Source organism: Cynocephalus volans, chromosome 1 (genome assembly GCF_027409185.1).
Source record: "Cynocephalus volans isolate mCynVol1 chromosome 1, mCynVol1.pri, whole genome shotgun sequence".
NCBI classification, from domain to species: domain Eukaryota; kingdom Metazoa; phylum Chordata; class Mammalia; order Dermoptera; family Cynocephalidae; genus Cynocephalus; species Cynocephalus volans.
Window position 1 is genome coordinate 38,714,858 of NC_084460.1, and position 26,423 is coordinate 38,741,280.

The window sequence follows — 26,423 nt, forward strand, 5'->3', positions numbered from 1 at the left end:
GCAACAGGGTGATCATGCCGACTCCGAGGTGGGTCAAGGACCGGTATATTAGTCACAGTCCTCAGAACTTCCTGTGCTGCAGTTCCGAATAAGCGAGTACGCGCCACTGAACATGGTGGGAGTGGAGCAGCCACAGAACCCCGAGCAGCGCCGAGAAGGCGTGGCCGAATGCGAAGATGGCGGGGCTCCGGTGGGAGGTGGCGACGTGAGCACCCAACAGCCCGGTAGGAGCCCTGCTCCTGGGGCTCTGAGCTGGGGCCCTGGGTGGGTGGGGCGAGGCCTGAGTTCCCTAAGGAGCCTCGGTCGGGGACGTGGCCCGGGGTTGTCCCTACAGGTGGGCCCAGAGGTTGATCCTGGGGTGGAGAAGGCTGGGGGAGGCTGTCCAGTGTGTCGATGGGACCAAGGTGGAGGCACGGCCTAAGGGGGCGTAGGTGGAGCGTGAGTGTGCTTGTGATGGGGTGGGATGCCTGAGGCCACTTTGGCTCCCACAGAAGACCTCCCCCAGAACCCTCCAGAAGATTCCTCTCGGGATCCCCCAGAGGTTGATAGCACCTGTCAGTGCCAGGCGTGCGGGCCTCAGCAAGGAGCTGGTCCAGATCTTGGTTCCTCCAATGATGGCTGCCCTCAGCTGTTCCAGGAGCGGTAAGGGGGGAGGTGGTCACAGCCCTGCTTTTCTGCCTTTAGCCCCCAAATCCCCATTCCTGTTCACGGCTTAGGAGAAGGGCTGGGTGGTGCAGGACGGGTGGTTCTTTCTCTAATGCTGCCCCTTGTTCAGGTTGGTCATAGTGGAGAACTCCTCGGGATGCACCAGTACTTCTGAGCTCCTCAAACCCATGAAGAAGAGGAAGCGCAGGGAATACCAGAGCCCATCAGAGGAGGAGTCGGAGCCGGAGGCCATGGTAGGAAGTGGGCAGTTGGGAGGGAAGGAGGAAGCTAGAGCCTATGCCTTAATTCCCCTATTCCTTCTATCAGTCAGGTCATGAGGCTGGGCCAGAGAAGGCACCCATAATGACTCACTCATCATATTTTGGGGTCCCTTCCTGAGTCAGTTCCTGTACATGGTTGTAGGGAATGAATAAATCACTCTCCAGAGCTCCCATCTCAGTCTAGTGTCAGGATTAAGATATATTCACGTGGGCCGAGCCCGTGGCGCACTCGGTAGAGTGCTGCGCTGGGAGCGCGGCGACGCTCCCGCCGCAGGTTCGGATCCTATATAGGAATGACCGGTGCACTCACTGGCTGAGTGCCGGTCACGAAAAAACGACAAAAAAAAAAAAAAAAAAAAAAAAAAAAGATATATTCACGTGAACCAGCACCCAAGGTAGATGTGCAGGGAAATGGAAAACATCACTGGAGTCTGGTAGCTAGGCCAGAAGCTGAGGAGCACAGGGCTCTAGAGCTGCAGAGGCTGGAAGAGAGAGAGCATGAAGATTCTACTGAGCAGGTAAAATCAGCACAGAGCAGGTGTTCCTGTGCTCACTCTCCCTGTCTAGGAATGAGAAGAGTTATAGTAAAGCTAACTAGGGTGTATGTGCTCACGTGAGTATGTGCCTAAGTCATAGGGGCTGTCTGCTGTAGCTGTGTTCCTGTTGGTGGCCTAGAAGAAATCATGCCTGTTTGAGGCAGAACACCATGTGACCAGAGAACCAGGCAGGGGTCAGGGTCAGAGGCTGTGGCATCATCCCAACCCACGATGACAAGAAGCTGGGAACAGGCTTGTCTTCTACAGGAGAAACAGGAAGAAGGAAAGAATCCAGAGGGACAACCCACCGCTAGCACCCCGGAGAGTGAAGAGTGGAGCAGCAGCCAGCCTGGTATGGTGGCCTGTGTGTATATATTCGTGTGAGGTGTGTATATACCTTTGGAGGTGTGAGGTTGGGAGTGTGGATTATGGTTGTGATGGTATGCTGTACACATAATATATGTGTGAAAGAGAGAGAGACAGACAGTTTCTGGTATGGGCATTAGTACAAAGGTACTTCAAAAAGTTCGTGGAAAGATTTGTATGATCTTTCTTGTGTGTATTATGTTTTTTATTTTTCCACAGAATTTTTAAGTGCCATTGTATAAGCATGTTCTTGGGGATTATATTATGTTTATTATCCTCTATTATCCAGTTATGAGTAGGTTCCCACTGGTTGGGAGTTCTTTGCTTAGTATCTGAAGACTTGAGCAGCCTTTCCTGGTACCACATGGCATTGCTTCCCTTTGGTGGTGTAGGTAATCCCACATTAGTCTGACCTTCCTATTTGGGCCCCCATTCTGATTCTTTGATTCTAAGAGAAATGGAGCAGAGGGCCATTTATAGTCAGCTCCAGCCCTCAGGCCTTCTCTACCATCTCCATGTTCCCATGTGACAACTGTCAACTAGAGCTAAGTAGTATTTATCACACTTGTAATCACCCAAATATGGTGTAGCTATGTGTTTAATATTTGTCTTCCTCCCTCAAGTCTTAGACTCCATCACCACAGGGTCTGAGTCTGCTTTATTAATCATTGTATCCTTGGTGCTCAGCAGAGAGCCTGGTGTGGTTCTCAATAAATGTTTTCTCAATAAATGAATGGATGATTTGTATGGTGGTGGTTCCTCTGCTACTATGTCTGGGTCTTTTAAGTCCTTGTCTTTCCTGTCCCAGAGAGAACCAGAAGGGTGAAGTCAGTCCTTAGGACATCATCCTGCCTTGATGGATCCAGTACCAGCTGGAGGAGCCCAATCTGTGTCCATGGCTCAAAACTTTATAGTGCTTCCTCTAACTTCTGCCCGCTACATCCCAACGAAATTTTCACTGCTGTGTTTCACCCAAGGCAGTCACATCAGAAGCCAAAGGCTTAGCTCTCTTTGGTTTATGGCCCCTTAAGACTTATGTGAGGCAAGAGACAGTATCTAACTACTACTGGCTCAACTGCTCTATCCTAGTTAGGGAAATAGATTCATAAATCAACTTTCTTTTAGCAGGGCCCTGTTGATGAATACAAAGTCATCTTTTGATTCATACCATTCACCATCTCAACTGTGAATATTAGTGTGATATTGGTTTCTGCGTATTCCCCACCCCACCCCCTTTTATTCTTCCCAAGGAAGAAAACTCTATTAGTAGACAGAAGTTTGTATTTATAACTGCAATGCTTTTCCACTCATTTTCTGTGTCTTCTGACAGAAGAATCTGGGGGTAGGCATGGGGGCGGCAGGATTACTGAGTTTCCTGTGTGTGTGAGTGTGAGAATCTTTGTTTTACCTACACCCTGTTTGGAAGTTTGATGGCCAGCTATTGGATTCATGTCCCATGGATCTGACATACCTATTGCTAATGGAGTGCTCCAGTAGTTTAAGAGTTAGAAACTTGTTCCTCATGTACACACATATATCTCCTTCACCTTCTCAGCAGCCATTTTGTGTGGTCATTTTCTGACATACCATTGCAATAGTCTTTACCATCTATTTAGTTATTAATAGCTATTCTGATATTTCTAACAGTTTCAGTAATCCCCCTTTATACATGGGGGATACACTCCAAGACCCCCAGTGGATGCCTGATAGCACCAAATGCCATATATACTTTGTTTTTTCCTGTACATATGTACCTATGATAAAGGTTATATATTGGATGATTCGTATTCCAAGTGGGATGGTGCGAGATTTCATCACGCTACTCAGAATTGAATGCAGTTTAAAACTTATGAATTATTTATTTCTGGAATTTTCCATTTAATATTTTTGGACCACCATTGACTAGGATAAAGAATACCAAAAGGGCCACAGGCTTTGGCAGAGAAGTTATAAGTTTGGTTTTAGACAGGCTGAGCTTGCCAAAGAAAGTGCCAGCCAAGAGCATCTAGTCTAAAGAAGCAGAAATAAGCAAAGGCACATTTCTGAAAGTAGAATCAGTGTTATCTAGCCTATATGGTGCCTTCGTACAAATTATAAAATGGTGCCTCTTCTGAATGGAGCAGTTAGGAAAAGGCAACCTGTCTTTGCAGTAGACTCAGCCACATTGGTTGGCAAGAAGTCCAGGCTGGATTTCATCTCCGTTCACCCGCTTGGCTGGCGTCTATGCACAGGCACAAATTACACAACCACACACAGGAGCTTTGGGACTTATTTGGGCTTAGGGATGTGCCTAAAGGTGCAGCCCATTGTTCATCTATAAAAAAAAAGGATGCAGGAAACCAGAGTTGGCTGGCGGCTTGATCAGGGAAGGAGTCCAATTATTACTGAAAGATTTAGTGGTCAGGCCTCTTTCCAGTGAATTACATTTAATCTCTTTTGTCATCTGTGAAAGGGGTTACTATGAGCCCTTCCTGTCACCTCAAGACAATGTGAGGACTAAAGGAGACCATGTGTATGAAGTCTCTGAGGTATGTCTGTACCCCCAGCAAATGGCACACAGGTGGTCCGCTAAATGGCAAAAGGAATGGTTAAGGTAAAATGAAGTGGTGTTATCATGGTAAACTGTGAAGACTGTATACTTGTTATGTGTTATTACTAGTGAGAGTATCAAGAGAGTACAGGCCCAGAGAGGGAGTGGCAGAGTTGGGGGGTGGTAGGGTAAGAGATGGCAGAGAGAGAGGGTGCTGGGGTGTCTGCTGTGGCATGGGCATCTTAGGGCTTGGATGTGTCTGAGTGTGGCTAAAGGAAGGTGAACTTTGAAGTGCCAGAGAGCAGCAGAGGTGCCTGAGATGAGAAATTGGGCAAGTAGTCAGCCCCTTAGCTTGTGTTATGGTTTGAGAAGAGTGAGGCAAAAAGAAGAATCTTATCTAGGGAGGAAGAAATAGGTGTTGCGAAGGGCTTGGTAATACTAGCGGTGGTTTGGAAAAAGTAAATGGCTATTATGCAGGATGATGTGGAATCCCAGTGGCAAAACACAGCAAGATGGTGCTAAGCCTGGCATCCTGAAGTCTACTCTCTCTTCTCTTTCCCTGCTCATTAAGTACAGATGAAGACTGAGTGGGAGAACTGGAGGGTTTCTTGAGGGAGCATAGTAGGTGCTGTGTTCCAAGAGACAATGCAGGTTTCACTCAGGACAAGGGATAGTTGAAGAGATGTGCTCTATATTGGTGTGCCGGCATAGGTCTCTGGGAGTTTGATGGCTTGGCTGATCGATTGATAAACAAAATACTTGCTTTGGCACAAGTGGGTCAGATAGTTGGGATCTCAAGTTTTAGTACAGTGACTGAGGAATGTAGGAAGCTGCGTGACAGGTGCGTCTCGCCACTTAGGTTCCAACTAAGGAAGAAAGCATCTTTCTGAATGATCCAGGGCAGTAGCCAAGTGAGCCAGAGCAAGGCAGAGCTAGAATCCAAGTCAGACAGACTGAGTGAAAACCCAGGAAGGACCAATAACATGAGTCAAGCCCTTTTTATTTCATAAGGATCTCTTACAGCATCTCACTTAATACTCATCACAACCCTCTGTGGTAGATGAAATTATCTGCATTTTACAGATGACAAAATTGAGGCATAGAAGTTTCTAGAAGAAGCTGGAGCTATTTACCCAAGGGGTATGAATAGATTGATGTGAGTTGCTACCTCTTTATTTGTCTGTGGCCTTCAGCTGAAGGCAATTCAGGCTGACATGGTCAGCCTACCTTACATGTAGCTGGCTATTCTAGCCTTTAAAGGGTGTTTGTCCTCTGTGTTGGAGGCTAGCACTCCATCTCAGGCTAAATCGAAGGTCCTGTAGGGAAATTTGTCTCCCCTTCCTAGGACCCTGAGACTGGGAGGTATGGGCAGGACATGGCCTGTAGACCCTGACCATAGTCTATGCATGTGAGTGTGTGTGGGTTGTACACAGTGCGTGTATGTCTGGGAGGACTGTAGAATTAGCTCATCTACTTGGGGGCACACCAAGCACACATAGGTACATTTGTGTGTGTCTCTGTATGTGCTTATAAGTGTTCAGTGGAAGAAGAATCAAAAAAAGGGTTTCTTATTTATATGTGTCCTCTCTCTATCTCTTCCTCTTTCCATGTTTTCCCTCTCATCTCTCTTTTTCCTCTTCTTTCCTTGTGAGCTTAGGTGGCACTTTGATTAAGTCCTCTGGTTCAGGACTTGTCACTCAGCTTTGTCCTGTGTTACATGTTTGAGGACAGGGACCCTCTGTGGCTAAGACTTTGTAACCTCAGTTGTTTGCTGCATTTTCCAAAGTACTCCTGCTGACAGTGGCCTTGGAGCAGGAGAGGGACGAGCAGAATTTGGTATAGCTTCACCTGAGACCAAGCCTCAACTTAGGTTTGAACTCCCAGTGTCTGGCACCATCACGCCTGGGTAGGACCAGAGGGTACATGTGACTACAAACAAAGGTTTGTTTTAGAGGTTAAGTTAGTTTGGTCAGGGGAAACTGAGGAAAGGTACATCAGGAGCACTGCGGGAGTCAGCCTGTCTGTCTCCTCTTCACAGCATCAGGTGAGAAGAAGGAAGGCTGGTCGTGGGAGTCCTACCTGGAGGAGCAGAAGGCCATCACTGCCCCGGTCAGCCTCTTCCAGGACGTGAGTTGGACAATTTCTACCTAGGAAGAGCTTGTCTTCCCAGTCCAGGGACTCACTACCAAACTCAGGCTTTCTTGTGTTTCTGTGTCTGACATTCCTCGATGGACTGGCAGAATAGAAGAGGGAGAGACTGTTAGGGCCCAGAGTGGAAAAGGGCCCACCATAAGGACCATCCAGGTTGGGAAGAAATTGGGGGATGGAACCCTATTTCTGGGCTCACCCATCACTGGGCCTGCAGACTTGAATTCTGGTACCTTGTACTCAATTTAGCACTGATCTTTCCGTGACTTGGATAAGTGGGGGCCCTTCGGTCCAGCCCTGACTCCCCCCACATTTTTCAAGGGACCTAGGAGCTGTTCTGTCCCACTCTGGATCCCTGCAGTAACAATCCCCAAATAAGTTGCCCCTTTGGTAGTAGCAGGCAGGTGGGGCCTAAAGGCAGCTCCTTCACCCCAAGCCCACCAGGCAAGGATAAGGCTGGATGGAAGCTGGGTCCTCTCCACTCTGTGCGTTGACAGTCCCAAGCAGTCACTCATAACAAGAATGGCTTCAAAGTGGGCATGAAGTTGGAAGGCATTGACCCTCAACACCCGTCCATGTACTTCATCCTCACTGTGGCTGAGGTGAGCTGGGGCTTGGTGCCACCCTTCTTATGGTATCTCTCAGTGCTGGGGGTGCAGAGGGGACACTGCCCTCAGAAAGCACACAGTCTAGTAGGGGATGCAGCTGGAACACGCAGAAAGCTACAAAAAAGAACAAAAACCAGATGAAGTGTTAGGGGACTGTGATGTTACTGAATGATATATACTGTCTGTGTTGGGGGCGCTTGAGGAGAAGACATCCCAAGGGCCAGGGACGCTGGCATGAGTCAAACAAGGTCTTTGTCCTCTAGGATGCCCCAGCTGTGTAGAGAATCAGCCAGATAAATGTATTAGTGACATGCCACCAGGGTGGTGACAGACATGAGCAGGGAGGCACAGGGAAGGAGTGGTCAGTTCTGCCTGAGGAGGCAGGACAAGCACAGAGGAAAGGCCTCCTTGCTGAGTCTTAAGAGGTGAGCTGTGAATGCACAGCGAGTTCCTGGCAGAAACAGCAAAGTGAGCAGAGGCTGTGCAGCATGGAACAGGCCTCCACGTTTAAGGAACTGCTCTTAGCTCAGCAAGACCACAGCAGAGTGTGAGTGGGGAGCAGCGAGAGAGGGTAGAAGAAGGAAAGGTCATCAGGGGCCCTGAGCAGTCCTGAGCTTTGGCAGGTGCCCTCAGAGTCCTGTCCAGGGCTCAAAAGGGCAGGAGGATGTCCTAGAGTCCACCTGTCTTAACACCCAGCACTGGGGATTCACAAGTACATGAATTGCCCTCACTGCAGGGTGGTAGAGCACGGGGCAGAGTTCAGCACGGTGAAACCTGGGAGTGAATAAAGGTGGGGTCAGTGAACCTGCTAGCATTACAGCCCCTGAGACCACCTTGCTGCACCAAGAGAGGTGAGGGATAGGGGGCCGGCCATCGCCTGACATCGGAGTCTCTGTGATTCCCCCCTCGTGGGGCCAGGTGTGTGGCTACCGCCTACGTCTTCACTTTGATGGGTATGCCGAGTGCCATGACTTCTGGGTCAATGCCAACTCCCCTGACATTCACCCCGCTGGCTGGTACGAGAAGACTGGACACAAGCTGCAGCCTCCCAAAGGTAAGGCCTACCTGGGTTGGTCACAGTAAGGCAGTGAGCCCTCAGACCCATCCCTTCTTCCCCAGGGGTCCACCTCTTCCAACTCTTGTGTTTTTTGACGCTGTACCCTGTTCCAAAGCCAGCCTTTCTTCATCGCATCCTGACTTTGCCCCAGGGCCAAGTTGGCCAGCAGCCTCAGGGCTTCTGTTTTGCCGTTGCCCTTTGAGTGCCCACCCAGTTGAGTCCTGCTTTGGCAGGGGGTCCTTGGGCAGTTTCTCAAGGGTTGTGGGGTCCTCAAGCCTGCCTGGTTCTGCTGCTTCAGTGTGGGGTGCCCTCTCCGCCGCCCAGCCTCTGCACGGCGCTCTGTTCATCCCCCCGAGGGGCCTAGGTTACAAGGAGGAGGAGTTCAGCTGGAGCCAGTACCTGCGCAGCACAAGAGCTCAGGCTGCGCCCAAGCACCTGTTTGTGAGCCAGAGCCACGTGAGTGCCCCTGAGCGAGAGTGGACATCTCCCCCTGGGCCAGAGTCGCTGCATCCGGCCCCGAGTATCCGACTCTGCAGAAGAGAGCTCATCTGCTGGTGCTCTCAGCCATATTCCGAGCTTTTACATCAGACGGGAGGGGCTCAGCTGGGCAGGGCCCAGGGCCAGAGGCGGGACGCTGGATGTAGGTTTCCTCACTTCTCCCCCCCTTCCTCTCCTCCACACATCCCTTCGGAGCCCCTGGCCCACCACCTGAGTCAGCCTGGGCACTGAGAGGGCATTGTTCATATGTTCTTGCTTTGGGTTGCTCTGCAAGTTTTTGGTATAGGGTCAAAGCCTCTATTCTTTCTCCTTTCTTTCGACCAACACTGAGGCTCTCCCGTTCATTCCTGACGCTCACCCCTTGTCCTTGAACAGAAAGTTCAAGGCAGCTGGCAGCTTATCTAGCAGTTAATGTATCTCACATAATCCCAATCAAAGGTCTGGGAGATAAAGGGAACCTCCATTAAAAATATTACCGTATTGAAGGCCCAGAGTCCCAGTAGGCAAGGGAGTCCACCGTGTGCTTCAGTCAGGGATAGTTGCTCCCCACCCCAGTCCAGCCCCAGAGAACCCACTTGTTGGTTCTCAGGTGACTGGTAGGGTCCTACCTACTGTTTTGAGAAGGAATGCAGATTTTTAAAGACAAACTGCTTAAATCTTGGCCCTGCCATTGACTAGCATTGTGTTCGGTTATGTTATTTACCTTCTAAAATGTGAGTAATAATACCTATCTCACAGCGCTGTTGTAAAGATCAAGGGAGGTCATGTTGTCTGAAGCTTGCCTGGTACATGGCAGCTGCTCAGTTAATAGTGATTCCCTCCCCACTCCCTACCATATGTGCCAGCTCTTTCTTCCCCACCAGCCCCTTATTGCCCCAGCCGCCTCAGGTCAAGCTAGGCCAGGCATGTCCGTGTAGGGGACACTTATACACAGCCTGCCAGGTTCTTTGGGTGAATGCCTTCTACCAATCACTTACCTTCTGCCATAAGTCATGCCTCCTCTGAGTGCACCTTGGAGGCCAGAAGTTTGTGAGTGGCTCAGAGCGCAGCTTATGATTCTGCCCTGGAGGAACCCTCTTTTCCAGCCTATTTCTCCCTCCCTTCTCCCTTCCTAACCCCCAGGCAGTCCTCATAGAGAACCTACTCCTTTATTTGCTGGTAGGCTGTGGGCTAGTGCTAGCCACCGTGGCCCTGGCCGTGGCAGCCCCTCTTCTTTCCCCTAGAGTCCCCCACCCCTGGGCTTCCAGGTGGGCATGAAGCTGGAGGCTGTCGACCGCATGAACCCATCCCTTGTCTGCGTGGCCAGTGTTACCGACGTGGTGGACAGCCGCTTCCTGGTGCACTTTGACAACTGGGATGATACTTATGACTACTGGTAGTAGGAGGGCCCAGACTTGGCCTGGGGGGTGAGGGGATGGCAGGGGGCAACTACTTTGATATTTCAGGCACCATGTGGTCCTGCTCAGTCCATTCCTAACATTCAGATCTTGCTCAGGTGGGGGATAGCTGACTGTCCTGTGGATTTGAGCTGCATCATAAGAAACACAGCTCGGTATTAAATGTTTTATCTAAAAATACCATGGTTAAGATGAACAAACCCCTGTGACTCATGGTTTTCCTTTAGATATTATGGTGGTGGTAGAGTTTTTAGTTAATGTTGCAGTTTTCTGATTTTGTCTTCAGTCATCTGTCTCCCCCTTACTAAGAAGTAGGAGGAGGATGGGCCCAGAAGCTATGCTGTCAGAGGATGGCAGGCTCAGGGCCTCACATTTCTTTTGGGACAATGACATATTCTTGGGTTTCAGGTGTGATCCCAGCAGCCCCTACATCCACCCAGTGGGCTGGTGCCAGAAGCAAGGAAAGCCTCTCACCCCTCCACAAGGTGACCCTGCAGCCAGAGCCAGCACCCTGCCCCAGGCCTGGCTCCACCTCCCTCTCTCCTGATCCCTTACCGGTGCCTCATTAGCTCGCTCTTAAGGGTCAGGGTGAGGGGGTACATGTGTCCTAGAGCTTCAGCTTCTTGGTCTGGGAGTTGTGAACTGAACCGAACCCTTTGATGTTAGGAGAGTCCTGTCAAACCCTGACTCCATTGAGATTTAGGGGAAGAAAGCTAGATGACTATCACAGCAAGGGAGCAGGGAGTCCGGAACAAAGGAAATGTGTCCTTTCTCCTGGGAGTAGTACACTGGCCCAAGTAGAATCAAGGTTCAAATGGGGCTGGAGTGGGAGCAACAAGGCCAAGGGTGCTGGGAGCCAGGGTCCCCACCAGCTCTGTGAACTGTTGGGGTGGTGCTGCACTCCTTCTCACTCAAACCCAGCTGCCTCAGGAACCTGGCGCAAGGAGCTTGCTGTGGCAATGGGGGGAGATTCTGCTCTGAGAGCCTCTACCTCTTCTGTGTGTCTGGTCCTGCTTAGGGGCAGAGTGTCCTCCCAGTACACCTGGGTGACTAGACATTGCTCTCACCCTCTCCTCCAGATTACCCAGACCCTGATAGCTTTTGTTGGGAGAAATATCTGGAAGAAACTGGGGCCTCTGCTGTGCCAGCCTGGGCCTTCAAGGTGGTGAGTTGGTGCCCCCTGCCTCCTCCCCCCAGAGCTGAGCTCAGGAAGGCATGGAGCACTCAGCCAGCCAGGATGGGACCCCGGCCCCCCCCCCCGCCCTGGGCAGACCACAATTTCCCCAGGCACAGCACTTGGGCTCTTTCCTTGGGGCCTCAGCTCTGCTGAGCTGGGCCTTGGCCTGAAGGCAACTGTCCTCCTACAGAGACCCCCTCACAGTTTCCTGGTCAACATGAAGCTGGAGGCTGTGGACCGCAGGAACCCAGCCCTGATTCGTGTGGCCAGCGTGGAGGATGTGGAGGACCATCGGATAAAGGTGGCTTTGGGACCCCAGGGCGGGGGGCGTGGACAGGCCAGTTGGGCGGGAATTCTGTAGATTGCTTAGAGCTCAGGGTCACAGTATAAGACAGACAAGGCTGATGATTTTAGATCTCATTCTCCCCTCAACTGTGACCGACTTTTGTGGGTTTGGACAAGTCATTTCCCCTCTCTGAGCCTTAACCTTCTTATCTGTAAAATGGGCCTAATAATCCTTGTCCCACCCAAGGATTGATGAGAGATAACTTAAGAAGAAAAGCCCTTGGAAAATGTGGTGGCCAAGACCAAGTGTTGTGGGGTTGGCCCCTTGGTTCTTCCAATCCAGGATCTTGCTTCTGACAGGCCCCAGGGATGGGGAGAGCCTCCTGGAGCCTGGAGGACCTCCCTACTGAGCTGGGCTCCACGAGGGACATCTGACCTCCAAGGGCTTTCCTCCCCAGCTCCACTTTGATGGCTGGAGTCATGGCTATGATTTCTGGATCGACGCCGACCACCCGGACATCCATCCTGCAGGCTGGTGCTCCAGGACGGGACATGCCCTGCAGCCTCCTCTCCGTGTGTAGCCCTAGAGCACTCTGACCCTTTCCCTTCCCCGCAAACTCTGAAAACACTCCTTTCCTGTATGTAGCTTGCCCAGGGGGCTCTGACCCCCATGCCCAGGCATGACACAGATGGCTCCTGTGCCCACAGTGAGCTCCAGGATCTGCCCAGGACTGTCTGCTACACTAAGCAGTGCTTTTGGCTCCCCCACTTGTTTGGGATATCGTGATGTGCAGAGGCAAGCTCACCTGGTCACATGTGCTTAGGAGGTAGTTACACACCTAGGGGGTCCTCTCCGTGTCTAGCAGAGCCATGCCGAGTGTACCTTGTGTTTGCTAAGGAAATCATCCCACTTAAGTAAAATTCTGGTCCTTCACACAGATAGGGGTTAGAGTTGAGGTCATTGGAGTGTTCAGTCCATTCTCACCCTCATAATACCTGTTCTTGAATGTTCTCCTCCAAACATGGGCAGAGCCTAAAACCATGACCAAAGTCTTGAGAATGAAAATGGGGAAGAGAACCGAGAATAACATGAATCTGCCTGATGTGGCTTCTCAGGTACAGCTGTACCCACACCAGCTCTTTGTCTGTCTTCTTCCTGAGGGTTCTCCTCTCAGACTGAGGGCATGGCCTGTGGGTTTTAACAAATTATATGACAGCCAAGCTCTCTTCCCCAGAGAGGGGCAGAAAATGGTGTCACAGCCTAGCTCAGGGCCCCATCTCTGGGGAACTAGCTCCCAGTACTGGCCTCCCCATGGAAATTGCCCTGACCTTCAGTCCCCAGCCCAGGCTCCGTGCCAACTCTTCTCCCTGCTCTTCCAGGACCCAGAGAGGCCAGCTCTGCCTCCCCTGGGGGCTGTCCCCCTCTAAGCTATAGGAGCCTGGCTCACACCAGGACCTCCAAATACAGCTTTCACCACCGGTGAGTGGAGGGCTCCTGCTGAGAGGCCCTGAGGCGTTGTTCAGGGAAGGGTCTGTTTATACGATCAGGGTTCACCAGGATATTCTCTGAATGGGGCACAGGGTGTGGAGGGCTCAGTAAGGACAAGTAGACTCAGCCCAACTTACGCCCTCTTCTTCCACAGGAAGTGCCCCACTCCTGGTTGTGACGGCTCTGGCCACGTCACAGGCAAGTTCACAGCGCACCATTGCCTCTCAGGCTGCCCACTGGCTGAGAGGAACCAGAGCCGGCTGAAAGCTGAGCTGTCCGACACAGAGGCCTCAGCCCGTAAGAAGAACCTCTCGGGCCTCTCCCCGAGGAAGAAGCCACGCCATCACGGCCGGTGCGGAGGCCAGGGAATCAGGGCATGGGCTTCCTGGGTGTGGGGCCCTATGTCCGCTGGGGCAAGCCTAGGTACTCATTTCCTGCCTCAGACCTGGTCCCTCTCTCTCCAGAATTGGACGCCCTCCAAAATATCGGAAGAGTCCACAGGAAGATTTCCAGAGTAAGTCTGGGTCATCCACTGCTGTGTCTTCCACAAGGTGTTCACAGTGAGTGCTCTCAGGCTCCAGGGTTGCCCAGAGTGGGAGAAGCTAGAAAGAAGTCTGCCTCTTCATTTGAGATACTTTGGGAGCCTAGAGTAGTAGGAAGAGCATGGGGAGAGGCCTCAAGTGGCCTTGGGTTCCAGTCTCATCTCCCTCTGGCCTTGCTGAGAATCTGCGGAAAAGGCACAGAGCCTCTCTGGGCCCCTAGCTCTCCCCTGTGAGGCATGATGATGATCCTGGCTCTGCTGTCCTCTGGTTCTAGGCTTCCTGGGAAGGTGGCCATGGCTGTCACTTTCCACCTGTGTGACCCTGAGCAAGTCACGTAGCATCTCTGAGCCTCAGTTTCTTCACTTGAAAACATGGATAAAACCTGCCTTTCATATGTCAAGACCTGAAATAATAGTTGTTCCTACTACTGTTTACTGAGCCCCTCCTGTGGGCCAGACACTGTGCCAGGTGCTTTACATTTACTGTCTCTAAGTGTCACAAGCATCTTATGCTATGGCTATTGCTCTCTCCTGAGAGAGGAGGAATGCAAGGCTCAGGGGTTGAAGTCATTTACCCAAGGCCATTCACCTTGTAAGGGACAAAGTTGGGATTCAAACTTGGATCTGATATGATTTCTCCTGCTACCTACTGCTGGTGTAATAGACCTAGCCCAAGTGTCAGTTCACTTCTCAAGTGTTAGTTTGCTCAGGCTGCCATAACAAAATACCCCAGACTGGGGGGCTTAAACAACAGAAAATTACTTTTCACAGTCTTGGAGGCTAGAAATTCAAGGTGAAGGTATCGGCAGTTTGGTTTCTTCTGAGGACTCTCTCCTTGGCTTACAGATAGCCAGCTTATCACTGTGTCCTGACATGGTCTTCTGTGCATGGGCATCCCTGCGGTCTCATTGTGTGTCCAAATTTCCTCTTCTTAAAAGGACACCAGTCAGATTAGATTAGGGCCCATACTTATGACCTCAATTTAACTTCATCACCTCTTTAAGAGCCCTATCTCCAAATACAGTTCCATTCTGAGGGTTTGGGCCTTCAACATAAGAATTTGGCAGGGGACACAATTTAGTCCATAACATGCTCCACAGGAAGGAACAGTGACTGCGTCTTCCACTGGGTGGCTAATTCATCTCACATCTTCAGCCACTGGTACAGGGCCTGATACACAGGGACACTGACAATCTTGCCTCAATTAAGTTGAATGCGCATCGTTTTAAGGCTAGAAGAGACCTTGAGAAATCACCTGGTTTGTTACATCTTGGGCAGGACCCAAGCTGTTGCAGGTCTTTGGGAACAGTCTCTGTAACCTGGGAAGTATGTAACATAGTGATTAAAAGCACAGCCCTGAAGTCAGACTAACTTTTACAGACAGTGAGACCTGGGGCAGGTGACACCACCTCTCTGAGCCTCAGCCTCCTCATCTGCATCACCTCGTGATGTGATGAAAGGCTTAAATGAGATGATCCACGCAAAGTGCTTAGCACAGCTACCTGCTTGTATCGTTAGTCTGAATCATCTGCTTAACTCTCTCTGGATGCTTTTCCATACTGTTTCCTTTTCATGGAAGCAGAAGCAATTCCTGCAGCCCCAGGCCTAAGTGATGGTGGTCTTGGTTGGCCTCCAGGCCCTCAGAGTGAGGACTTTCAAGGATCAAACTGCAGTGGGCGCCTCTTCTACCGGCATGTGGTATACCTGGCCAGTTTCCACTGCAGGACCAAGTTATGACCACCAGGGGGCACTTGCCTCCTGTGTTCATTCCAGAATTGTGCCAGAGAATTCTTGGGAAGTTGAGTCTTTCAACAGGCTGAGACAGTGGCCCAGAGGGGGCAAGGATGGACTTACCTAAAGCCTTGAGGCACTTTAGGAATAGAGCAGGGGACAGAGCCTAGGGCTTTCCTGCTCTACACCTGGCCTCTTGCACAAAAGGGACACTGGTCACTCAAGGTTTTGTTCTGGAGGAGACTTTGCACACATCTGGGACAGAACTCCTTAGTGTAAGTTTCGAGGCTTGCTGGTGAACAGCTCCATAGGGAGGACTGCCTAGTGAGGACAGGACTGGATTTGGCTGTGCTTAGTCATTAGGCCCCAGGAGTGGCAGCTCCTTTGAAAGAACCAGAGGAGCTGTTTGTCACCTGCAGCTAGATGGTTTGCAGTTAGATAAGATGCTGTAACTGCCTGTGAAAGCACCTCTCCTAAGCTCTGGGGAAGGAAAATAAGGGAAGCTCCCTACAGACCTGGTGTTGTCCCTAGAGCCCACCCCAGGGTACGAGGAGGACCAGATACAGGGCTTCAAAGAGGGAGCACCTGGTGGACAGGAAGCCAAACCTGTAGCCCGGTAGATGAGGTCACAGGTAGATAAGTGCACTGCAGCTGGCCGAGCCATGCTGAGGAAGCGCTCCTCGGTGATACTGAAGTGGGCTATTCGGGGTGTGGGCAGGTGCTCAGTCTTGGGCTGATGAGCAGTGGGGGCAGCAGGGAGGCAGAGTCACAGTGGAAGAGTGGTCAGTGGGGCCAGGATGGAGTTACAGAGGATGCTGTGAGGTGCAGCAGTCAGGGTGAAAGGCTGAGGCTGTGCAGGAAAAAGCCAGGATGGTCTGTGATGATCAGGGGAGGGTCTTTGAGAAGAGGGCACCAGAGGTGCTGGAATCACTAGCATCTGAAATTAGCACCAAGCAAGTAAGGAGGAAGCAGCCCTGTGGGAGAGTGGCCACATTGCCCAAGGCCGCCTAAGGCTGGCAGAAGTGGACAGGTCCAGGTTTGTCTGAACAGCCAGTCGTGGATGGAGTTCAAGGGGGTGAGCGCCACACCTGACCAAGCAGAGCCGCAGGTGGCTGTCACATCCATAGAACCAATCCGAGGCTAGAGGTCAGGAACCAGGGTTCCAGGAACACATCAGGAAGCAGAGACAGGCAATGTGGACTTGGGGAGTGGGTCGGGGATTACCCTCTAGTGCCGGAAGAGGCAAGGGCTGGTGTGCAGGTCCCAAGCCAGACTGGGCTGGTGGCTTAGGGGAGAGGAACTGCCATGGTCGAGGCATGGGTTTCGGACTGGACAGGACAATTGTGACAATGAGACAGAATGACCCCATTGCAGAGAGTTGGTCAGGGCCCAAAAGGACTTGGGAAAAGAAGGGCAAACAGAATGGACTTGTGGCATTGGGGCTGAGCTTGTTTGGATGTTGGGGACCATTTCGATTGAAGGTATCTGGAGAATGGTATCTTTAGAGATGCTGCAGCAGGTCCAAGAGCATGTCCTTGTAGGGCCCAGAGTGATGCAGCCTCAGAAAGATTGGGTGGGAGGGTCCTTTCAAATAGCTGACCTGAGGGACCCACTGTAGCAGAAGGAGCGAGTGCCACATGAGGAGTCGGGAGATACGGATCACCCTGTTGGCTCTACGGGCTGTTGGTCCTGTCTGCCTTGCCCGCCAGGCTCCCGAGTGATGTGGGTATGAGCTGGCTTTGGGGACCAGATTAGGCCTCCCTCAGCCTGCCAGCCCCTGCCTCTGCTTTCCAGCCCTTACTCCCGACGCTGTGCACCAGTCCCTCTTCATGTCCGCCCTGTCAGCCCACCCCGACCGCTCACTCTCATTGTGCTGGGAGCAGCACTGCAAGCTCCTGCCAGGAGTGGCTGGCATCTCGGCCTCGATGGTTGCCAAGTGGACTATCGATGAGGTGAGGAGCAAGGGGCCCTTCCTCATCTTTCTCCTCTTCCTCCTCCTGTGGGCAGAAGGGCTCAAGACGGGCCCTGGTCAGGTTGAGTCTGATACTACCTTCTGCTCATCCCTCCTGTTCACAGTCCCTTCTAGCTGCCCAGTGGGGGCTGACTGAGACACTGTCCTTTAGGCCTGTCATGGCAGATGGGGATGGGACTGTTGAGCGAAGAGACAGGCTTCAGCCCTCGGCCTCCAGAGCAAGGGCCTCAGCTTGCACACCTGCCAGCATAGAGACAGAATCTTCCTAGGCTGATGAGAAAAAGCATCCCTGGCACAGCCTAGAAGTCTCCAAGACCAAGGAGCCAGCCCTCCCCTGCACTCCAAGCCCCATCCCCTTGTCATTATGGCTTCTTTGGTTCCCAAGGTCTTCGGCTTCGTTCAGACCCTGACAGGGTGTGAGGACCAAGCACGCCTATTCAAAGACGAGGTAAGGTGCAAGCACAGAGTGGGAGACAGAGATGGGGTCACTGTGTCCTTGAGACGGCAGGAAGCAGGTGCCCTCACCAGCGCTGCCCCAACTAGGGAGGGGACTCTGTTGCCCCACCTGGGTGAGACTAGTCATAGTGACCTATGTCTCTGGGAAAAGTCTGTTATGGACTGTGGCCCAGCTTGAAGACCCTGTGCATTCAGATCATCTTCAGGAAGGAAAAAGCATCCTGGAGACAGGATTCCATTCACTCCTCTTTTCTCTGCCCAGTCTTTTGCTTGCCAAGCTTAGCTGCACCAGCGATGGTCAATAAGTTAAAACATATTTTGGATGGCACAGGTATTGCTGCTTACTGCAAAGATCCTCACACACACTTTAAATCAAGACCCAAGAGCTTAACAAAGATAAGAAGCAGTAATTGTAGATCAAAGAATGCCAGCTTTGGAGACAACCTGGGTTTGAATCCCAGTTTTGCCAGTTTGAGCTGTCTACTGTCTCTGAACCTGCATCTTCTTGTCTGTTAAATGGAGATAAAGTGAGTATAATGAAGTCTACCTTGCAGGGCCATTGTGAGCACCAGAAATGGCAAATGAATCATTGTACCAGAATGTCTAGTATAATTGTATCACCAGTATATATGTTTATATTATATAGCAGTATTATAGAGTAGTATAGAAATCGTATCACTGTACCAGAATGCCTGATACAGTGGGGGGCTCAGTAAATGGTTGTTCTGACTTTTAATACGTAGTTGTCCGTAAATAAAGAACTCTGTCGTGACCCTTCTAATTTATAGAGTTTGAAACTGGAAAGAACCCTGATGTTTCTTTAGGGCTTCCTAAACAAACATCCCTCCTGTGCATCCTCCTTCACCCGGGAGAATGTGGTCTCAGCTGCCCACAGCTGCCCACTCCAGGTCAGGTGCCCATAACAAAGAAGTTGGCTCTTCTTTCCCTGGAAGAATGTCTTTTCCCGTGCCCAACAGACCCAGTTTCTTCATCTGATCCTTCCAAACTCCTGCCCATTCAAGGTGCTTTTGTTGACTTCTGGAGTGGTGATCTTCTTTTCTTCATGGGTGTGTCCAAACAGGGAGCTGCACATTCCCTGTTTCTGATGCCCTCTGACCAACAGAATATATTGGCTGCTGCTCCCCTAGATGTTTTTGAGATAAAATATATGTACAGTGAAATGCACACATCTTAAAGTACAATTCCACAATTCCACATTTATGAAATGTATGCACCTGAATCAAATACTTCATTCAAGATATAAAACATTTCCATCATACCAAAATGAGACAACAGGAAGCAGGTGCCCTCATCTCTTGGCCCCATTTAGTCAGTCCCCACCCCAATAGAAAATCACTGTTCTAATTTCTAACAACATAAATTCAAGAATTCTAGAACAATTGCCTGTTCTTAAACTCATATAAATGGAATCATACAGCTGTACTCTTCTGGGTCTCTCTCTTCTTGTTCAGTGTGACGTCTTTCATGTGTTTCCATGTTGTTTTTTCGTTTTTGTTGCTGAGTAGTGCTCCGTTTTATTTATTTATTCATTCATTTTCGGTGGCTAGCCAGTATGGGGATCTGAACCCATGACCTGGTATATATAAGGTTATGCTCTAAACAACTGAGCTAACCACCCAACCCTCCATTTTATAAACATACCACAGTTCTCCTGTTAATGGACATGTGGGTGGTTTTCTTTTCCGCTAGATTTGAACCTTACATTTTTGTTAGCAAAACTTAAGTTTGCACTGTCTTTATTATAGCCACATTACACCAGTTTGGAGTTCACGAAAGCCCCCAAGTCCTTTTCATATCAACTGTAGTCAAACCATATTTTCCAGTGCATACTTGTACCACTGTTTGTTTTGTTTTTAATTAACCTAATGTAAACTTTACATCTACCCTATTAAATGTTATCTTGTTGTTTTCATGGCTTATTGTTTTAAATCTTGATTCTGCCATCTATGATATTAATAACCTTTCCAATCTCATACAGCTTGCACATTTGATAACTAAGCTTTCTATGTCTTCTTCCGAGTCTTCACCACACATGTTTAATGAGACAGAACAGAACCATATGGCACCCCATTAGAGATCTTCCTGTAGGTTGACAGCAGGTCATAAATCAACACTCTTTGAGTACAGTTGTTCAGCCAACTGCAGAGCCACCCAAGAATCGATCCTCCAGCCTGTGCTCAGCTTTACATTTCCCTTGATGGGACAAGGGCTGTCTCTCCCAGGAAGATCTGTGACATATCTCGATTCATCATGATTTGTGATACAAAAAAACAATAGCTGGAGGGGGGAAGGTGTGCTGGTGGACCTCAGCATCAAAGTGTCAGAGTGGAGCAGGACCTTTGCGGGGGCTGAGGATCACCATTTCCAGGGTCTGATCCATGTCATGACTTTGGTAGGACCATGCTCCAGGGAATGGGCTCTTTCTGGCTTAAGTGATGATTGGGCATTCAGGGACATCAGTCAAAATGCCCTCCATCTGAGACACAGACCAGTCATCAGAGAATTGCTTCATGAGTGAAAAATCAGAGCAAAGTGACTAGATGGTCTTATGGGTAGTCTCCATTGGTAGTACTAAGGGTGGTCTGTCCAGTGTTCTTTTATTGTAGCCTTTGTGTGTTTGTTGAATTCATCAGCGAATAATTGTTGATGTCTGCTGTGGCCCAGTATAAGGTGATGTAGATACAGAACTAAGTGAGAAGAGGTTCCTGCTCTCAATGTTCCCTGCAGAGTAGAAGAGACAGAATTGTAAGTTGCTGCTTCTGATAGAGTGTGGTAGAGGGGTTTGAGAGAAGCATGTGCTGAGTGTGAAGTAATTATTGCCTTTGGCTCATTTTACCCATTTTCCTGTTGATTTCCTCTACATTCAAAATCAGAACATGACCCTTTTCCTGATTTTAAGGCTCAAAACTCCCCATATACACCAACACACATGTTCTGAGATAATCATATTGTCTCCTTGCATAGTCTCAAACTACCAGACCACAAACTCCAGTCTTTGCTTTGAAGAACCTGGAATCTGGGCCTTGGCCATTAGTGTGGGTGAGAAATGTCAGGTGATGCACAGGAACCCGTACCAGGGGTTCTCTGAATGAAAATAAATGAACTCCCCTAAGAATCCATACTTAACTCTGCTTGGGTTCCTTTCCTCCATATTCTGAACTTTAAGATGTCAAGACCATTTATGGATGGTGTCCCCAACTCTTCCTGGACCAGACTCTGTGACTCAGTGGGACCATGGAGAGGGAGCCCCAGAGCCTGACCAGCACGAGGTGTCTGGATCTGGGTGTTTCTGCACAGACACATCTGCCAGCATCAGCAGGGAGAGCTCTGTAGGGCCAAGGGAGTTACCTCCTGGGAAGGCCACTTGGCTGGCAGATCCACTCACAGCTCTCAATATCTTGGGCACTTCACCCCTTCAAGGAAGCACTAGAGAGACAGTGGAACTGCAGACTCTTTGAGATGGGGGGAAATGGACTTATTCACTAGACCCCATCTTAGACCTAGCAGACCCCATTTTACTTGAGGAGGTCATTTTAGGGTGTTTGAAAGAAAGCGTAATGCAGATAGTCTGAGCAGGGGCTTTTGGCTAGTAGGCTTTTTTTTTTTTTCCCTTTTCCCTTTTCTTTCTTTTTTTGAGGGGGAAGGTTTTTAGCCCTCAGAAGTGCCAGTTTTTAGAGCTTCCTTGGTTAGTAAATAGTGAAGGACCAGGTAACTGTTTTCTCAGAGCTGCTGGGGGGACAGATGTGTGGGACTCATTGTCTGCCACCCCATCTAACCTCTACAGTTGCCAGCCTCTGAGATCCTGTCCCGCCCACTGCCATGTCTCAGAGATCCTCTCGTTAATTCTTTCAGGATTTACTGAGCACCCAGCGCATGTCAGATACACAGCCCTCTTGTGCTCCTGGAAGACAAATGAGCAAACCCATACAGTTCAGTGGGGTGTGTTGAACTGTGCGGGGTCTAGGCAGTGCAGAGGAGTGGGCAGTTCTGAGTGGTGGGAAAAGTATTGGGGTTCAGCACACTGCGGGAAGGCCTGCCAGGCAGGGCAGCAGAGGCCCAAGGCAGAAAATGCCCAGAGATTGGGGAAGGGTCTAACTCATTCTGTGGAGCTGGAGGTCAGGAGGGTTTGTATGGAACGGTGGGCAGGGCCAGCCTTCGAGGCGTCACCCACTGAGCTGCTTGAACTGTGTACACAGGAGCCCCTGCCTGGCACTCATGGGGCTTGAAGGCACAGGCCAGCACTTACAAGCCAGGTCTATTTTGGGCAAATTCCTTAGCCTCTCTGTCTCAGTTTCCTCATCTGTAAAATGGGACTAATAATGGTATTGCTTCGTAGGGTCGCTGTGAGGAATAAATGAGTTAATATATGACAAGTGCTTAAGAGTAGTTCCTGGCACATCGGAAACAACATAGAAGGGTTTTATTTGCTATGATTCATGAGGATTGAGCATAAGAGGATGGCACCTCCTCAGACATGGGGTCCCCCGCTGAGTCCCTAGCCCCACACAGCCTCCCTCCCCCGCTCTCTTTGTCTCACACCCTCCTCCACAACTGGCTTCTTCCTTCCCCATCTCTACCCATCTACCTGTCCCCGAGAATTAAGTTACCAACATTTTCCATGTTTGCTTCACCTATATTTGGATGAAGTAATTTTAAGAAAATTATAGACGACATGACATTTCACCCCTGAGCACTTTAGCTTGCTTCTCTAAAAACTAAGACCTTTACATAACCACAAGTTTGTTATCCCCACTAGCAAACTGACAGTAACTCCTTTATATCATCCAACACCCAGTCTATATTCAAAGTTCCCCAGTTGTCTTAGAATATTTTCTGCAGTTTCTGAACCAGGATCCAAACAAGGCCCACATAATTTGTTTTGGTTTCTTCTCTTTTAGAATAGCCTCCTCTTGCTTTTTTTTTTCTTTCTCTTTTTTTCATGACATTTTTAACAGTCTTACAAAATGTATCCTCCTAGATTTGTCTCATCATTTTCCTTGTGATGTTGCTTAACTTGTTCCTCTATTCCCTGTATTTCCTATAAACTGGAAGTTAGATCCAAAGGCTTAATTAGATTCAGGTTAAATCCGCCCCCCCCACTCCCAAGAATAGCTCCTAGGTAACAGTGCATACTCTGCACTGCATCATGTCGGAGTGCACCTGGTGTCTGCTGGTCTCGCTGTTAGCAGCACTAAAATTGACCAGCGGGATCATGTGGGGACAACTGCAGCAGGTTTTTTGAAACCACTGTCCATGGAGACTCAAAAGACAATTAGTGAACACAAACTCTGAAACCCAGACCAGTCAGCAGAAAGAGAGCAAGTGAGAGAGAGAACACGTGTGTGTGAGCACGGGGAATCCAGTGGCTATCTTTCTTTCCTTCTCCGTCCCCATTGCTATCTTCCTTTTTTCCTTTCTCCCTCCCTTCTCCTTTCTCCTTTCTCCTTGTCCTTCCTTCCCCTTCTCTCCTCCTTCCCTTCCCCCAACATGTCCTTTACTCCCGTTTTCTTTATCCCTCCCCACACATATCCCCACCTCTCCTTCCCCTCTTCCCTGCGACCCTTTCCACCTTCTCCACTTTCCACCTCCCCCAACCCCTCAGATGATTGACGGCGAGGCCTTCCTTTTGCTGACACAGGCGGACATTGTGAAGATCATGAGCGTCAAGCTGGGCCCAGCCTTGAAGATCTATAACGCCATTCTCATGTTCAAAAACGCCGACGACACCTTAAAGTGACTGGCCCAGGGCTGGGCCTTCCTCCAGCCCCAGCTGGGCCTCCCTCTCCAGCTGATGCTTCTTTCCCAACTTGAGCTCCTCATGTCCCCACCTGTGCCCCAACCCCCACTCTCTAAATCTGACCAGAGCTGGTCCTTGCTAGGTGGTGCATGGAGCGGAGGAGCCTGGGGAAGGTGGAGTCCCAGCCCCTGAGTCCTGGAGTTCATTTGCCACCAGGTGCATGGGTGCTGTGTGACTCAGCTGGGGATGTTACTGATGGAGTAGGTTGGAGGTGCACTGCCTATGGCAGCCCCACATCTCCAGCCAACTTGTTTTATCAACAAAGGGTCTTTTTCTTAGCAGTTAGAAAGAGTCTGGTAGAGTAGGAGTCTTCCACTCTGGGTACCTTTTCCCTTTTAGGTATGTCTACATACTTTTCTCTTTGGCTCCTTCTCTCCTACCAAGAAGTGGCCCTGCCACAAACACACTTACTCATGAAGGCGCCTCCTCCCTCTCTGCTGCTTTCACCGCCCTCATTCTGCTGCCTGCTTTCCTGGGCAGCGCCCCCAGCCACAGACAGCCATACCCCCTGGCTATTCCCCCTTAGATGTGTGAGCCTCAGAAACATGTTTTCATAGGATCCCCTGGGAGTCTCTGGCTACCTTTCTCCCTTTTGCTTGAAAGTGGGGGATTCTGAGCCAAGATGCCTCTTGAACATGCCCGATTCTGGATCACTTGGCATTTTAGTGTCCCACGCCAAGTCCTGGTTCCAGCAGACTGAGCAGGTGGTTAAAACCTGTTTTATAGCTGGCAGAGGTTGAGGTTTCACTGATGTTCCCCACACACCCTTCCTGAATTGGGTCTGGGGAGGGGGAAGCCTTGCCTAGTATGTAGCCTAGGCCAGGGGACCAGCCCAAGAATATGTCAGACAATCTCGGGCCTTTGGTTAGAGGGACAGCTGTAGCAGGCATGATGGTGCCCAAAGCTGGGCATAGCATCCTTTCTGCAGCTGTGATCTCAGCCAAGGTATTGCCCATGGGGCAAGGGCCCAAAGCCTGCCAGGCCTCCTGCCATGAGAATGTAGCACTCTGTCTAGCACACTTCCTTCCCACTCCCCGCCCCCAACACTACTTTCAGTCTGTCCCTTAAATGTTTACCACTTGCTCTTAAAGAATCTTAAAGAGACCACTTAAAGTTGGGAGTTGGGAGGGTGGACTCTTCTATCTTTGAATTCTCTGGGTCCCTTAAGCCGTTCTTAGCACTCTCCATCTGTCTTGTACTGCCAGCTGGGTCCCTGCTGGGGCTCTGGGACTTTGATCTCTCTGTCCAAGTGGGGGCCCAGACTCCACTGAGCCACTGCCAAACCTGCCTCCCAACCTGGGTGGGAAGGGCCAGAGCCCCCAGCAGAGCCAGCCCCACATGGAGGTGAGGAGCTATTGTCAAGCTCCTGTGCCCCCAGGTGCTGAGATGGTCCTGCAAGGTATGGGGCCAGGGGGGTCCTCCAGACCCCTTCTTTGAATCATGTGATGGGTGTATGCATGCTTTGTGTGTGTGTGTGTGTGCGTGTGTGTGTGTGTCACTCTCAGAAGTGTTTGGTGCATATGTGAGACTCAATGTTGGGAAAATATCAAGGGCTATTATTTAAATACGAAGCTTTATTTTTCCTGAGAAGTGGAAAACCCAAAGCTTTTATGATTTTCTGCACAGCCCAGTAGGGGCCCTTCTGTTTCCTTCTGGACTGGGCCAGGTTTTGAGGACAGCCATTCAACCCCATCTGAACTTCTGCAGGGCTTCAGATGATCCTTCTCCTTCAGCCCTTAGAGGCAATCTGAGCACAATCTTCGTGAGAGGAAACTGGGCAAGTCCTGCCAGGGGGTGAAGGTTGGGTTTACAGAGGTGACATTGGTGTCCCCTTGGCCAAGAGTAAAAAGGGGCAGGCCTACACCTCTCTTATCTTGATTGCCTGGTGGGCACCAAAACACATCAGCTCCTGGTCCTTAGTCTGTTCCTCTACGAAACGAGAGATACTCACTGACTGGCATGAGGAGCAGGCAGCTCATGGCCAGTGCTGTGGGACCTCGGAGCCTCTAAAGATAGGGGCTTGGATGGCCTTTGCTCTGTGGACTTGCCAACCACCTAATGCCTGCCTGTGGTAAAGGCAAGATGGACCATAGGCCTTGGAGAAAAGCGTCCTCAGGCTTTCAGACTTTGAAGCCTCAGCACTTTCTCCGTTAACATTAAACTCTTTGAAAAGAAACTAAATCATAAAGTGGAAAGGAATCTGCCTTCTGTCCACTCCTCCTCTTCTCCCCCACCCTGTCACCAAATGAAATCATTGCACCTTGACCTGGTGCGTAGCAAGGGGAGGGAGTTGGCAGCGGCTCCTGGTGCCCTGTGCCCTCTGCCCTCCTCTCTAGCAATGGGCACCACTTAAACTTTGGCCCCCAGCAGCCTCGCCCAGCCCCTGCCCAGCCCAGCCCAGGCCTAGGGCAGGGAAGACCTTTCTGTTTAATTTCTGAGGCAGAGAAAATGATCCCAGAGTTTGAAAATGAAAATGAAGCTTTTTTGCACTTTCATTCACATGCACTTTGGTGGGGTTACATTTCTGTATTTGCCTCTTGTGTGCGTGTGTGTTCTTTAAGAGAATCTTCTGGTTCAAGCTAAAGTGACTTTCAACAGAGAAAAGGTTACAAACAAAATGTGGTGTGATTTGTCAGTGTATTAAAACAACATAAATAAACTTGAACAACTGGATGATATGCAGCCAGAGTCTTGTCTTCTTTTCATGATAAAACATTCAGAAGCGCTAAATGAATACCAGCAGTGCCGTTACTGAAGAGACTAAAGTGTTCTCTTTGCTGTTAGTTAGGGTTCCTAAAAAAAAATCTGATTCTTTGTTTTTGTTTTTGACCGGTAAGGGGAGCGCAACCCTCAGCTCGGTGTTGTCCACACCATGTTCAGCCAGTGAG

General features: G+C 50.1%; 1 protein-coding gene across 1 annotated transcript; it reads left to right on the forward strand.

Annotated features, from left to right (window-relative positions):
• Nucleotides 1-26,180, forward strand: L3MBTL1 (L3MBTL histone methyl-lysine binding protein 1). The gene is made up of 19 exons (XM_063091121.1): nt 1-224; nt 492-642; nt 776-899; nt 1,730-1,814; nt 6,397-6,485; nt 7,004-7,108; nt 8,033-8,168; nt 8,536-8,627; nt 9,893-10,044; nt 10,475-10,551; nt 11,146-11,231; nt 11,434-11,544; nt 11,987-12,101; nt 12,909-13,008; nt 13,172-13,369; nt 13,482-13,531; nt 17,084-17,241; nt 17,647-17,709; nt 23,377-26,180. Exons 1-19 carry the CDS (start codon nt 113-115, stop codon nt 23,473-23,475), a joined length of 2,103 nt encoding a protein of 700 aa, XP_062947191.1. The 5' UTR covers nt 1-112; the 3' UTR covers nt 23,476-26,180.
• The last annotated feature ends 243 nt before the right edge of the window (nt 26,181-26,423 follow it).

What these genes read in the sequence shown, in the direction of transcription:
- L3MBTL1 (XM_063091121.1), top strand. Translation starts at nt 113, where the DNA reads ATGGTGGGAGTGGAGCAGCCACAGAACCCCGAGCAGCGCCGAGAAGGC. An exon ending in GTGGAGCAGCAGCCAGCCTG is followed by an intron (nt 1,815 to 6,396) that starts GTATGGTGGCCT and finishes TCCTCTTCACAG; the next exon opens with CATCAGGTGAGAAGAAGGAA. An exon ending in GCCTCTCACCCCTCCACAAG is followed by an intron (nt 10,552 to 11,145) that starts GTGACCCTGCAG and finishes CCTCTCCTCCAG; the next exon opens with ATTACCCAGACCCTGATAGC.